Source organism: Urocampus carinirostris, chromosome 5 (genome assembly GCF_059441175.1).
Source record: "Urocampus carinirostris isolate Australia breed hairy pipefish chromosome 5, RoL_Ucar_1.0, whole genome shotgun sequence".
NCBI lineage: Eukaryota > Metazoa > Chordata > Actinopteri > Syngnathiformes > Syngnathidae > Urocampus > Urocampus carinirostris.
In genome coordinates this window covers 11,288,031-11,299,529 of record NC_142353.1, presented here as the reverse complement: position 1 = coordinate 11,299,529, position 11,499 = coordinate 11,288,031, and the positions used below count along the sequence as shown (strand labels likewise).

The 11,499-nt window shown below is 39.6% G+C and overlaps 1 protein-coding gene across 2 annotated transcripts; it reads right to left on the bottom strand.

Moving 5' to 3' along the window:
• Positions 1–128: 128 nt before the first annotated feature.
• Positions 129–10,601, bottom strand: rnf215 (ring finger protein 215). Of its 2 annotated transcripts, none has more exons than XM_088335705.1 (10): positions 10,298–10,601; positions 10,102–10,236; positions 8,162–8,233; positions 8,003–8,088; positions 4,280–4,334; positions 4,114–4,218; positions 3,220–3,336; positions 3,037–3,165; positions 2,877–2,979; positions 129–201 (listed from the first exon to the last, which is right to left on the bottom strand). In XM_088335705.1, the coding sequence occupies exons 1-10, from the start codon at positions 10,499–10,501 to the stop codon at positions 179–181; spliced, it is 1,029 nt and encodes a 342-aa protein (XP_088191831.1). In that variant the 5' UTR covers positions 10,502–10,601; the 3' UTR covers positions 129–178. The 2 variants fall into 2 exon arrangements, with proteins under 2 accessions (XP_088191831.1, XP_088191832.1); XM_088335706.1 differs by having other exon boundaries at positions 3,037–3,150.
• Positions 10,602–11,499: the final 898 nt, after the last annotated feature.

The window sequence follows — 11,499 nt, the reverse complement described above, 5'->3', positions numbered from 1 at the left end:
ATCGTGTTCAACCTATAAAACACTTGAGGTTTTTTGCTGACAGTGTGTTTTTTAAAGGTTGCTGATTTATAAGTGCATTGTGTGAAAGATTCCTGATGAAATGTCATGCTGCACTTTTTTGACCCGGCACAGAGGTCCTTAAATAAAACCCAAAAATGGAATGTTCCCATGGCGTTTGCTAACTGTCTCTGTGGAGGCCACCTGGAGAAAAAGATTAAGTAACATACATACATACATATATATTTTATAATATAAAAACAAATATATATGTAAAAAATAAATACGTACAAATATTACTTAAAATAATTCTCAAAAATATATATAGAAATTGACAAAATACATTTGAATAAAAAGTACTGTAAAATTCGCACTATAAGCCCCGACATTTTCCCCAAGCTTTCAACCATGTGGCTTATGCAATGATGCATCTAATTTATGCATTTTTTTCTAACGGCCTCCAGGGGCACCAGAGCAGTAAAAGTGAGAGTGAGACACAGGTTTAATGTAACTTTGCCCTTTGTGCATGAGTAAAAATAGCAAGAACAGACCATCATGGAAAATGTGTCAATCAAAAGGGGAGAGCTAAACTACCATATTGAGAATAATTTTGCGAGTCTGTTAATTTGTAAATTAAATGAAAATAATGTGGCGAAACGAACGGATTGCAAGAAGCAACGTCAAACGAAGCAGAAATGTTTAAGGCGAATTTCTATTCATATGTCGGCATTATCGTTTGTTCTGGAGGACATATTTTACGCTGTTGGATTATATGAAGTGTCCTTGATGTAACAAAGCCTTTTTTGAGGACATGCAAAGAAATTTAAAAGAGCCCAAAGAACGTATTGGTGAATTACCTCGGCTTTATAGTTTTCGGGTGTCTTGTTTTAGAGTGATCTCGATGTTTCTCTGATGAGTATATTTGAAACAGTCATATCTTGAATCCCAAAGTTTTAAACTTTCCAGTGATATGTGGCATGACCGATTTCAGTGACATCGTACAGACAGAAATTTGTTTATCATAAGTCCAGCGGGCCCTCAAAATATCAAGGTTTTTTTTTGGTTTGAACAAATTTATTGACACTAGAAACAGAAAACAATCATGACAATCTCAACAGCAATTAAGCACATTCACAATATTATATTCCAATATTACGTTTTTAACAGCAAACACAAAGTGAGGTTTGAACAAACCTTCTCGAAAATCAAACATATTCACAATTTCATTATATAACATCTTTGTTAGTGTCAATAGATCCGTCCAGGCCAAAGGCACCGCATATTATTAAAACTCTTTCTGTTTACCGTCCTTCCTTGTAAATATCTCATGTTTTAATGTGGGCACATGCGGCTTATAGTCAGATGCGGCTTATGCATGTACAAAATGTTTTTTCCTTTTAAAATGTATTGGGTGCGCCTTATAGTCTGAATTTTACGTATTATATAAGTAAATGCATACAATAATTGAATATGGCAAATACATTAATGTAATATACATTTCACATACAAATAATTGTGTGTATGTGTGTTTGTTTACGTGTATGTGTTTGTGTGTGTTGCCCCGATGATGTCACAGCTCGTATAATAAGACTATTCAGGCTTTCTTCAAAATGCATTATCTCAGAAAATAATTGGAATATACAAATGACATCTAGATAATATTCAAAAAACATGTAGTAGTTTTCACATTATGCTCGTTTTAGAATTTTGGTATCCCCTTAAGGACACCTCAAACTGCGCACCACACTTTTTTAGAAATATACAATTTTTTGGGTGAAATAATATTTTTTTTCCTCCTCCTTTTCATATGACATCAACCATTTTATTAAAAATAAAAACATGCCAACATAAACACATGTGCTTGATCCCAAGAAACAAGTGTGCAGTCAGTTGGGGATCATGCTAAGAAATTTAGATTTGAAAAATGTGCTGAAGCTACCAGTGCATTTGACCCCGTAGATCAGGGGTCGGGAACCTTTTTGACTCAAAGAGCCATAAAAGCAAAAAATATTAATTTTATTTTGGGAAAGAGCCACACCATATATTATGAGACAAATTTACTAAATTGCTAAATCGGCGCCCCAGACAAAAGCTTAGTCTTCAGCACATTTATTTTTGATGATTTGATAAAAATTATAAAAAGAGAATAATGCCAGAGCCCCTGTCCCAAATTCAACAAACAGACCACTTTAAACTTGTCTCTTTCTTGCAATTACTCAAGATCGGTTAAACTCCTTTTGACCCTTTTTTTCATACATATTGGTTTCAAAACCAGATGCAAGCATTTATTTTGTAAAAACGTCACAACATTCTGAGAATAGGGAGTCTTATGTGCTTACCTTTGGCGAGAGATGGGAGGGAATGCTTGTACTTTTTGCATAGCTCCACCCATCCCTCCCACTCACCCAATCAAATGACTAAGTTCTCTTCCGGTGTTTTGGCGTATTTACAGTTCTGTGGATTCATCATAAAGTATCTGAACACTGAACACAGATTATATAGTGAACTTTTAAATAAAGGATTCTTTAGCGTTGTACAGCCAAAACGAGTTTTTTTCCCCCTTTTTTTGTGTGACACCTTGACTGTAAATCGTAGTGAAAAACGTGCCCTATATATACTGCGAAGTGTTGCCTTCGAATTTAGCTTTGGTTTGCCTTTACGTGTATCTGAATAGGATAGACAACTCCGGTTTTGAACAAGATGGAGAAATTTTGCATGCAATCAAATTGGTCTCTGAGCCACAGATACTCATAGAAAGAGCCATATATGGCTCGCGAGCCATAGGTTCCCGACCCCTGCCGTAGATGCTTTATTAACTGTCATGAGGAAGACGTGTGCCTGATTTTGTCAAGAGAGAGGGAATTATTGTGAGCCCTCACCCAGGATGCTGCGCTTGCACAGGGGGCAAGTGTGATGCAGCAGCAGCCAAGGATCCACACATTCCCGGTGATACTCGTGCCGGCACGGCAGCACTCGAAGATGCTGCGCAAAACATGTGGTCAATCTCTTCATGTTATCGAGCAGGTTGCCTCACCTCACCTGATTGTAATGAAAAGCCTCCAGACAAACGGCGCAGTCCACCTTCTCGTTGCGACGCCCTTTGGCCTTCCGGTACGTTTTGATCTGGAGAGAAGACACCGTCTCCGAGATGTCCTGTTTAGAGAGTGACTGAAGTGTTTATTAGCAATAGATTGAGATCCTTCTGACCCGAAATGGACTCACTTCCGTGTTTTCCTGGAAGTGGCCGTCTTGGTTTTGCCAGCGAGCCTGCAGGATGACACCAGTGCTTAGGGTGAGCGCCACCCACAGGAAGGTGTCCCACAGCTGCTGCAGGTGCTTCTAAACACACCATAAAATGACTGTAGTGTAGAAAATGGCAAATATAATCAGTCATAACACCAAAAATTAATTAGTAAAAAAAACTGTTCCCTTATATTTGATTTGTGTGACGCCAATTTGCTTTGTTGGCCCTTGCTCTCAACAGTAGTCGATTGGGGATAATGGATTGCGGTCAAAACGGTGCATCTCATTTTGGGCAGAAATTACTGGAAAGAAAGCCGCCACATGTGACAGAAATTTGCTCTCTCTCAGCAATAGCCGACTGAGGATAACGGGTTGCAGCTACAACCGCGCATTTCATTTTAGGTGGGTCGGACAAGCATGCCTCCCGACAAGTGCTCTGACAGTCTTCGCTTGCGATCAGGGACAATGGATTGCAGCCACATAAGTAAAGTTGATTTTTGCCAGAAGTACAATAACAGCAAAAAAAGCTGCCTGGTCTGACACATGTGCGCTCTGCTGGTCCTCACAGCATTATGCAATTAGGGATAATGGATTGCGGCCGCACATGTGCTGTTCACTTTATGGAGAACAGAACGGCAGAGTTGCCAGTCCTCATAAAGTGTGAATGCTATAGGGTGGCGTCTAACTAATTATCAGGTATTGTTTCCTATGAGCCATATGACTTTGACGTCAGATTTGTGCATCCCTAATTTTTGTACTGGCCTGAATTATCTTCAGTTCCAATGACGTTTACATTAGTAAATGAGATTCTCATCACAAAAGACAACCATCATCTGTCATCTTACATTTAAATTTGGCAGGGATCCTTCTCACCTGCACCTGCGAGTTGGTCTCCCCAGTGCAGATGACACCTTGCCACTCAGCATAGCGTCCCCCTCTGGAGCGCCCGCAGCTCGACCACAGGGTCAGGGTAGCGCCCTGCCGCGCGCAAATGTTGAGATTACGGAACGTCCGATCGGCACCGTGTCCAAATGCTCACCAGGTTGTTGTGTAGGACGTGGCCAAAGGTGATCTTGGCCTTTGCGTGGAGGCCCCTGAAGAACCCAGATACATTAACACTGTGGTTGTCAATTGGTCTGACTTGAGGACCCACCGTTCCGACCCACTGTCCCACCTTAATGCGACCCAAATTAAGGAAATAATTTCCACTTCTCAAATGTATTGGATAAAAAAGTTTTTGTACAGTTTAAATCGGAGATAGTAGAACATATTCACATTTTTAAAAAACAAAGTACAATGAACAGGAAAAACACTTCTTGTACAGTAACAACATTCCCTTTAACCCTCAATTAGCTGCAATTTTGAAAGGACAGTGTAATTTTTGAGCACTAGATGCCACTGATTGTGAAATAATGAATACAAATAAATTACAAAGCACAAGTAGGAATACAAACTAGGGAGGCTCAAAGTGACAACTTTTTTTAAAATTTTTTTATTTTGCCTTTTAAAAGGTTTTGGGGGTACCATTAGCAGCGAAATGGCAGACACTCAGAAAGAAAAGGAGAAAAAAGAAAAGGGGGAAATGAAAACAAGGAAATGGTCAGGAAAAAAAAGGAAAAGGGTTTTTGGATACACATTGGAGCAAGATGACTGACAATCATGTCAGCTCCCCCTAGGGGGTACTCATGATACGTCAAATAAATACAATTTCTTTGAAAAAATAATCATGTTTATATGATGTTTCAAATATTTTTTCATATGATTAAAATCAATATTGTTTTTTTAAATGAATGATTTTTTTAACCAATAGGAGCCGCTACATAATACACAATGTCCCTTTTCGCAATAGACAACAGTGCCATCTAGTGGTCAAATATTACACACTGAAGCTTTAAGGTTGTTTGATTCTAAAAATGTTTAGACTAATACAGATACCCAGACCTTCAGTTGTCATAAACCTGATATCAGCTACAGATACCCTTAGTATCGTGAAGCGATATGAATAATGGCGAGCTGGCCTTTTGACGGTTTCACTTTATGTTGAAGAATAAGAGTTTTTTTGGGGTATTTTGCCTACTATACAACATCAAAAACAAATTATTTTGAGTGCTTGACAAGTTTGCCGTGTTTGTGCGTAGATGGCTGCCTGCTATTGGTCGAGGTCACTAAAATGCTTGTCTGTTATTGGTTAGCGTCACTGCATCAAGAACATGATAATTTTATGTTGGCTAAACTACCTCCCACAATTCTTTTCTCTTCATTCAGTTCAGGACATCGTCTTCTTTGTAAATACTTTCCAAGTCTGTGCTATAATACTGAATTTTTATTCTATATTTATTTGCAATGGGTCCCATTCCAAGACTTGAAGCGTTGCTAAAGGGAGAAGCAAAAACATGATAACCATGGAAATGAATTTTGCGCTTATCAAGAAATATGAAGAAAGCAAACAAATCGCTAAGTTGCATGGCTGTGACCAACTGACTACCAAGACTATTATTACAAGAATAATATAATATTTAGTATATCCTATTGGCACAAAAAACTTGAAAAAAAAACATTAATTTGAACACTAGGCAAAGATACATGAACTATCATACCAATGTAAATTTTCATTAAAAGTTATAAGTCGAGAAATTGTACTTCTTTGACACGGTGGAGTCTCAACTCAGGTCGCCGCCGGCGCCCTCTGTTGGCTGCGGCTGCATCGGCTCGCTACAACGGGTCAGGTGCAATCGACATTTCGTTCTGTGTACATTGTTACACAGAATGACAATACAAGGAAATTATTATTATTATTATTATTATTATCTTCCCCCCACGTTGTGCTCTGTGGCACTGGTCCTCATTCGCACCAGACAACACGGTGCCTTCTTGTGGTCGAATATTAATATAATTTTTAAAAATCCAAAACGCTTCAGTGGCTTTGTTTTCAAGATAATCAAGTCCATTTGTCATATTTTCCGCTGTATCTGTGTTTGGCCAAGCTTGACATGTCTAAGCAAAGTATCAGTCTTTTTCTCTGTAAGGAAATGGCGGGCGTCACTCGCATTTGTACCAAATTATCGCCATCTACTGTTAAGGAATTTAAATGATACTCAGTTATTTCTTTCTTAGCATTGATCCAATTCAGCTATGGCTAAGCCCCGCCCCCTTTTCTAAATCCGACACATTCAACATTGTGTGAGAAGCGCTATGGCACAATAGGAGACATTTGGCAGGAAGCTTTTTGGGCCCACAAAGATCAACTAGCATGTCACAGTCACCGAAAGGGCCTGAGCTATGCATTGGGGGGCTATATTCATTATTTCATTGTTGAGAAGTTGGATGAAAAGCTTCAGCTCCAAGCAAAAACTTACAGATCACAATGTAAACGTGAAAGAGCGCATCTCGTAGTCCTCATCGGCTATAAGAACATGATAGAGGATCAACATCGTTCACCTTCAACTGACCTAACTTGACGAGAGTTGTAAAATTGACTGTTATTGCTACCAGTTTTAATTATTCTAAACCGAACTCAAAGCTGCATGTTAGCCTAGTTGGATTTTTTCACTCACGTATAATTACGGAAGTACAAAACCTAGCACATAACAGGCCATTGAACTCCCAGTAAACAAAGTGACGTGATGTGCAACGCGGTCAAGAGCTAACGTTAGCTAATGTCAGCCTATAGTTATAAATGTATATTTATCTTCAGCAAAATGCCTCAAAATACTATGTTGACTTACTTGAAAGAAATCCTTATTAACATGATCCACGTTGAACTTTATCAAAAGCAGACACAATTGAGATGTAGCTCGAAAAAGTGTAAAAACTACACTCTATCGCCCAGCCTCTTGGGATACTCGTATCAGATTTGCATGTACCCCATGCACACCGTTTGACCATTTTTAAGTTTAAAACATATATGAAAAAAAACTGACGAACTGCAATGCATTTCAATGGACATGGAAGCACAGACCTTCGACTGTATTGGGTCGGACATGCGCACTATAATTGACTGTAATTGGCTTAGCCATTGCTCAAGTTTGGGTCCTGACCCACCAGTTGAGAAACACTGCAATGACTCTCTAGCACAGGAGTGTCAAACTCAATGATACAGAGGGCCAGAACTCAAACCACACCTTTGGTCGCGGGCCGAACAGGATAAACATTTATTGAATACGCTTTCTTTAAAAAAAAAAAAAAAAAAAAAAAGAAGAATTTAAAACAGTCAGGAATATTATTCCACAATAAAAAAACTTAAACATGAAATGAATAAAAATTGTTGCGCTCCATAAAAATATCTCCTGACAAAACTATAAAAATGAAAATATGAAAAGAAACGGAAAATATAAATAAAATTTGTGCTTTTCACTTTGGGAATTTGCTTTAGTGAGAAACATCTTCATATTCTTCTTTAACTCTTCAAATTTCTGTATCAAGGTTCAAGGTTTTTCAGCTTACTCTGAAGTTTTGTCTTGTAGTGCCGTTTTACATTAAATTCCTTAATTACGGCCACAAAATCTCCACAAATAAGACACACGGGTTTACCGGCAATGTCAGTTAACATGATTTTCTCTGCCATTGTGGTTTTTAGTATCCGAGTATAATTTGAAAGTTATCAGGGTTTCATAGACCCGGGCTATTATAGTAGATGTATATAAAAGTATTTCACGGGCCGGATATAATTGTACGCCGGGCCGGATGTGGCCCGCGGGCTGTGAGTTTGACACCTGTGCTTTAGCATGTTAGCATGTTAATTATTGATATCAAACCAGCAGACCTGAGCAGCGCTCCAATCAGTCTGGTGACGTTCTCTGACGTCTGGATGACGATCACAGGCTTGGAAAGAACCGGAGACAAATCCATCTCCACCAAAACACAATGACAGTTATTACTATTATTATTATTCTCTTTTTGTATAATACAATTCTCTCTCTACCTCTCTGATGCTATTTTGGTTGAGAGCCAGGATGATAAGAGCTGATGCTCCAAGCACCAACGCACGCTTCATCTGAAAGAAAAAAATAGACAACATGTTCTCTTCAACCATTAAAAACGAGTCAAAAAAAATGGACTCTGCATATCTGCTATACAAAGTACACTAGACCCTCAGATATGCCATTCCCATTTTATGGCGTTTTCATTTCACACTGTGAAATGAGATGTTTTTCTGCCCCTCGTTATGGTATTTTCCCCATTACACCACATCAATAAACTATTTGATGTATGCAAAAAGTTGTAAAATTCAAAAGTTGAGATGTTTGTGCATATGATGTGACTCCAAGCTGCCTGTCCCTTGTTGGTCATATCAGATGCTGGGCTGCTATTGGTTTGCGTCACAGCATCATGAAGTATAGGTATACCATTGCCTGAACTCCCTCCCACAATGCCTTTCTTTCTTTTGGTTTGAATCAGAATCATGTGTGCTTCGTAAAGACTTTGCAAGTTAGCAATATGAAATGAAAATGAAATGATCTGCATTTATATAGCGCTTTTCAAGTCGATGACTTCCCAAAGCGCTTTACAATGTGCTCCACATTTCCCAATAGCGGCCTTGCAGCCATGTAAGGCGCTAACCTGCTTATTGGGGGTATTAGGGGTTCAGTGTCTTACCCAAGGACACTTCGACATGTAACACGGACGAGCCGGGATTCGAACTGGGATCCCTTGATCCCAAGACGAGCGCTCTACCTCCTGAGCTAATGCCGCCCCAATAGAATACTGTATTTTCTTAACTGTATTCACTAAGGGTCTTACAACTTGTAGTGATGCTAAAGGGAGAAGCAAAACATGATAAGCTTGAAATTATTAGGAAGTACAGAGGAGGCACAAGAATCACTTGCTAAGCTGCATGTCCCAAGACTTTAAGTGATGCTAAAGGGAGAAGAAAAAAACTGATATGAAGAAAGCTTAGTTTCATGGCTGTGACCAAATAACAATCTAGACTATTATTAAAAACAATGTGGCAATTTGGACGTTTTCTAAGATCATAATAATCCTCTGAAGTAGAAGTTTTAATATCAGCATTAATTGCATCCTGCCATGTCCTGCGCGCTGCATCCACCTGCTACTCCACTCAAACAACTCAAGTCACGTCACACTAAAGGTAAAGACAAATGTATTATTTCCTGTACTTATATGTTATTTACTCGTATAGACTAATAAACGCAAGTTGGATTTATTATATACTGGTTTGTTATTTTAATGTTTATTCATCTGGGCAACCATGGTTTCAGAGCTAATTAGCATAGGTTACTATCCTCTATACCAAGGGTCCCTAACCTTTTTTAAGCTGAAAGTTACTTTTTTGCTACCCGGTGGAACAAAGGGCACCTAGTTTGGTTTGCAGTTCTAAAATAACAACTTATCTTGTACCACTTAGCTTATGACTGTTATTACCAGTACAAAGTGAGAGGGAGGGAGGAATCCAGATAAAGAGAAAATGAGAGCAAAAGAATGAGAGGGTAAGAAAGGGAGAACAAGTAAAAAAGAATAGTAAGAAAAAAAAAGAAGGTGAAAGAAAGAGAAAAGGGAAAACGAGAGAAGATGGTAAAAAGAGAGGAAGAAGAAGGAAAATTACAGAAAGAGGGAGGGAGATCATGGGAGAGTGATCGAGAGAAAGATAGAAAAAGACCGAAAGAAAAGTAGGGTAAATTGACCGTCAACCACTAAGAAAAATGACCCAGCACTGCTGAGCTATTTTCAGAACTGGTCCGCAGGCACCTCAGCTGTCCTCGGGGGACACCCTGGTACCCGCGGGTACCAAGTTGGAGACCCCTGTGTACTATTCCCCACCTCAGAACTTATTCATGACCTACCCCGGGATCTACTCTACTCCATTATCTCAACGTTTTTTTCTCAAGAATGTGTGTTTCATACCCGTTCGACCACTGCCTCAGTGAAGGACTCTTGCCGACTCCCGGCGGACCTTTGCTGGTTCTCCACCGGAACTACGCCGATCCAAAGCTCCCCTTCCTCGTCATCGCCACTCACCTCAATCTCCACGTCCCGAATCTAGCCAGACAGAATCGGATTTAAGCGTCTTGCTCCATAGGAATCGACGTGCTGCACAAACCAGAATGAGTTCCCCCTCCAGGCTCCTCGGGTCGTCAGCGGCTTCTTCTCTGCTCTCGTGACGGCTGTCGCTCGCCACCTCCCCGCTTAGTAAAACGCCATTAAGCCGCTGCTGCTCCGCGTAGACTTCCACCACCGCGACCTGCGGAGGAACCGCCGACGCCACGGCTGCAAAATGCAGCAGAAGCACCAGCGGGAAAGCCATCCTGGTAGCAGCTTGCGATGGACCTTCGAGGGTTAGCTGTCACTTTTTCTTTTGCAAAATGTAAACAAACGGCTGAAAAGCACTTCCGCACGAAACCGGAAACTCGTCAACAGTCACCTCCTTCATTTGATCTCGTCGTTTGCAAGCCACGTTCTGGTTCAAAGAAACCTTCGACATTTGTGTATTATTTAACACTTGGGGTGTCTTCATACCTGTCAATCTCCACGGCTCTATGCCCTTACAAACTGTCGTATTTTCCCTTACAATACAAAATAATCTTACACCATAAACGTGTTTATTTATGTAGTTTAACATGGTGAAATTGTGAATGTGTTTAATTGCTGTTAAAAGTGTCAATATAATTGTTCAACAAAAAAAAATATATTTTTTTAATAATGTACATGTGTTTCGTTATATCGTATATATTGTTAATGAACATTTTGTTGTGAGATCCTGAGTTGCTCGACATGAATGAGGTTGATTATAAAAATAAGTCCAAAAATGAAGAAGCTTGGACGTTCACTGTAGAAGGAAAAATACATGCAAATAGAATAAGGTAGAATGATACATTTTCTTATTACAACTATTAATTCATTTTCTGCATTAAATTATTGTAATATGCTGACTAAAGGGATAACCACAAACCTGTCTTTTTCATTTTCTCCTTATATACTTCCTTTTTTTTCTTAACTTCTTTATTTATATTTATATATATATATATATATATCATCTCATTAGCTACACCGCTTATCCTCAGTAGGGTTGCGGGGGTGCTGGAGCCCATCCCAGCAATCATCAGGCAGGGGACACCCTGAACTGGTTGCCAGCCAATCGCAGGGCACACAGGGACAGACAACTCACTCGCTCATTCACACCTAGGGACAATTTGGACCGGCCAATTCACCTGAAATGCATGTTTTTGGAATGTGGGAGGAAACCGGAGTGCCCGGAGGGAACCCACGCAAGCACGGGGAGAACATACAAATTCCGCACAGGAA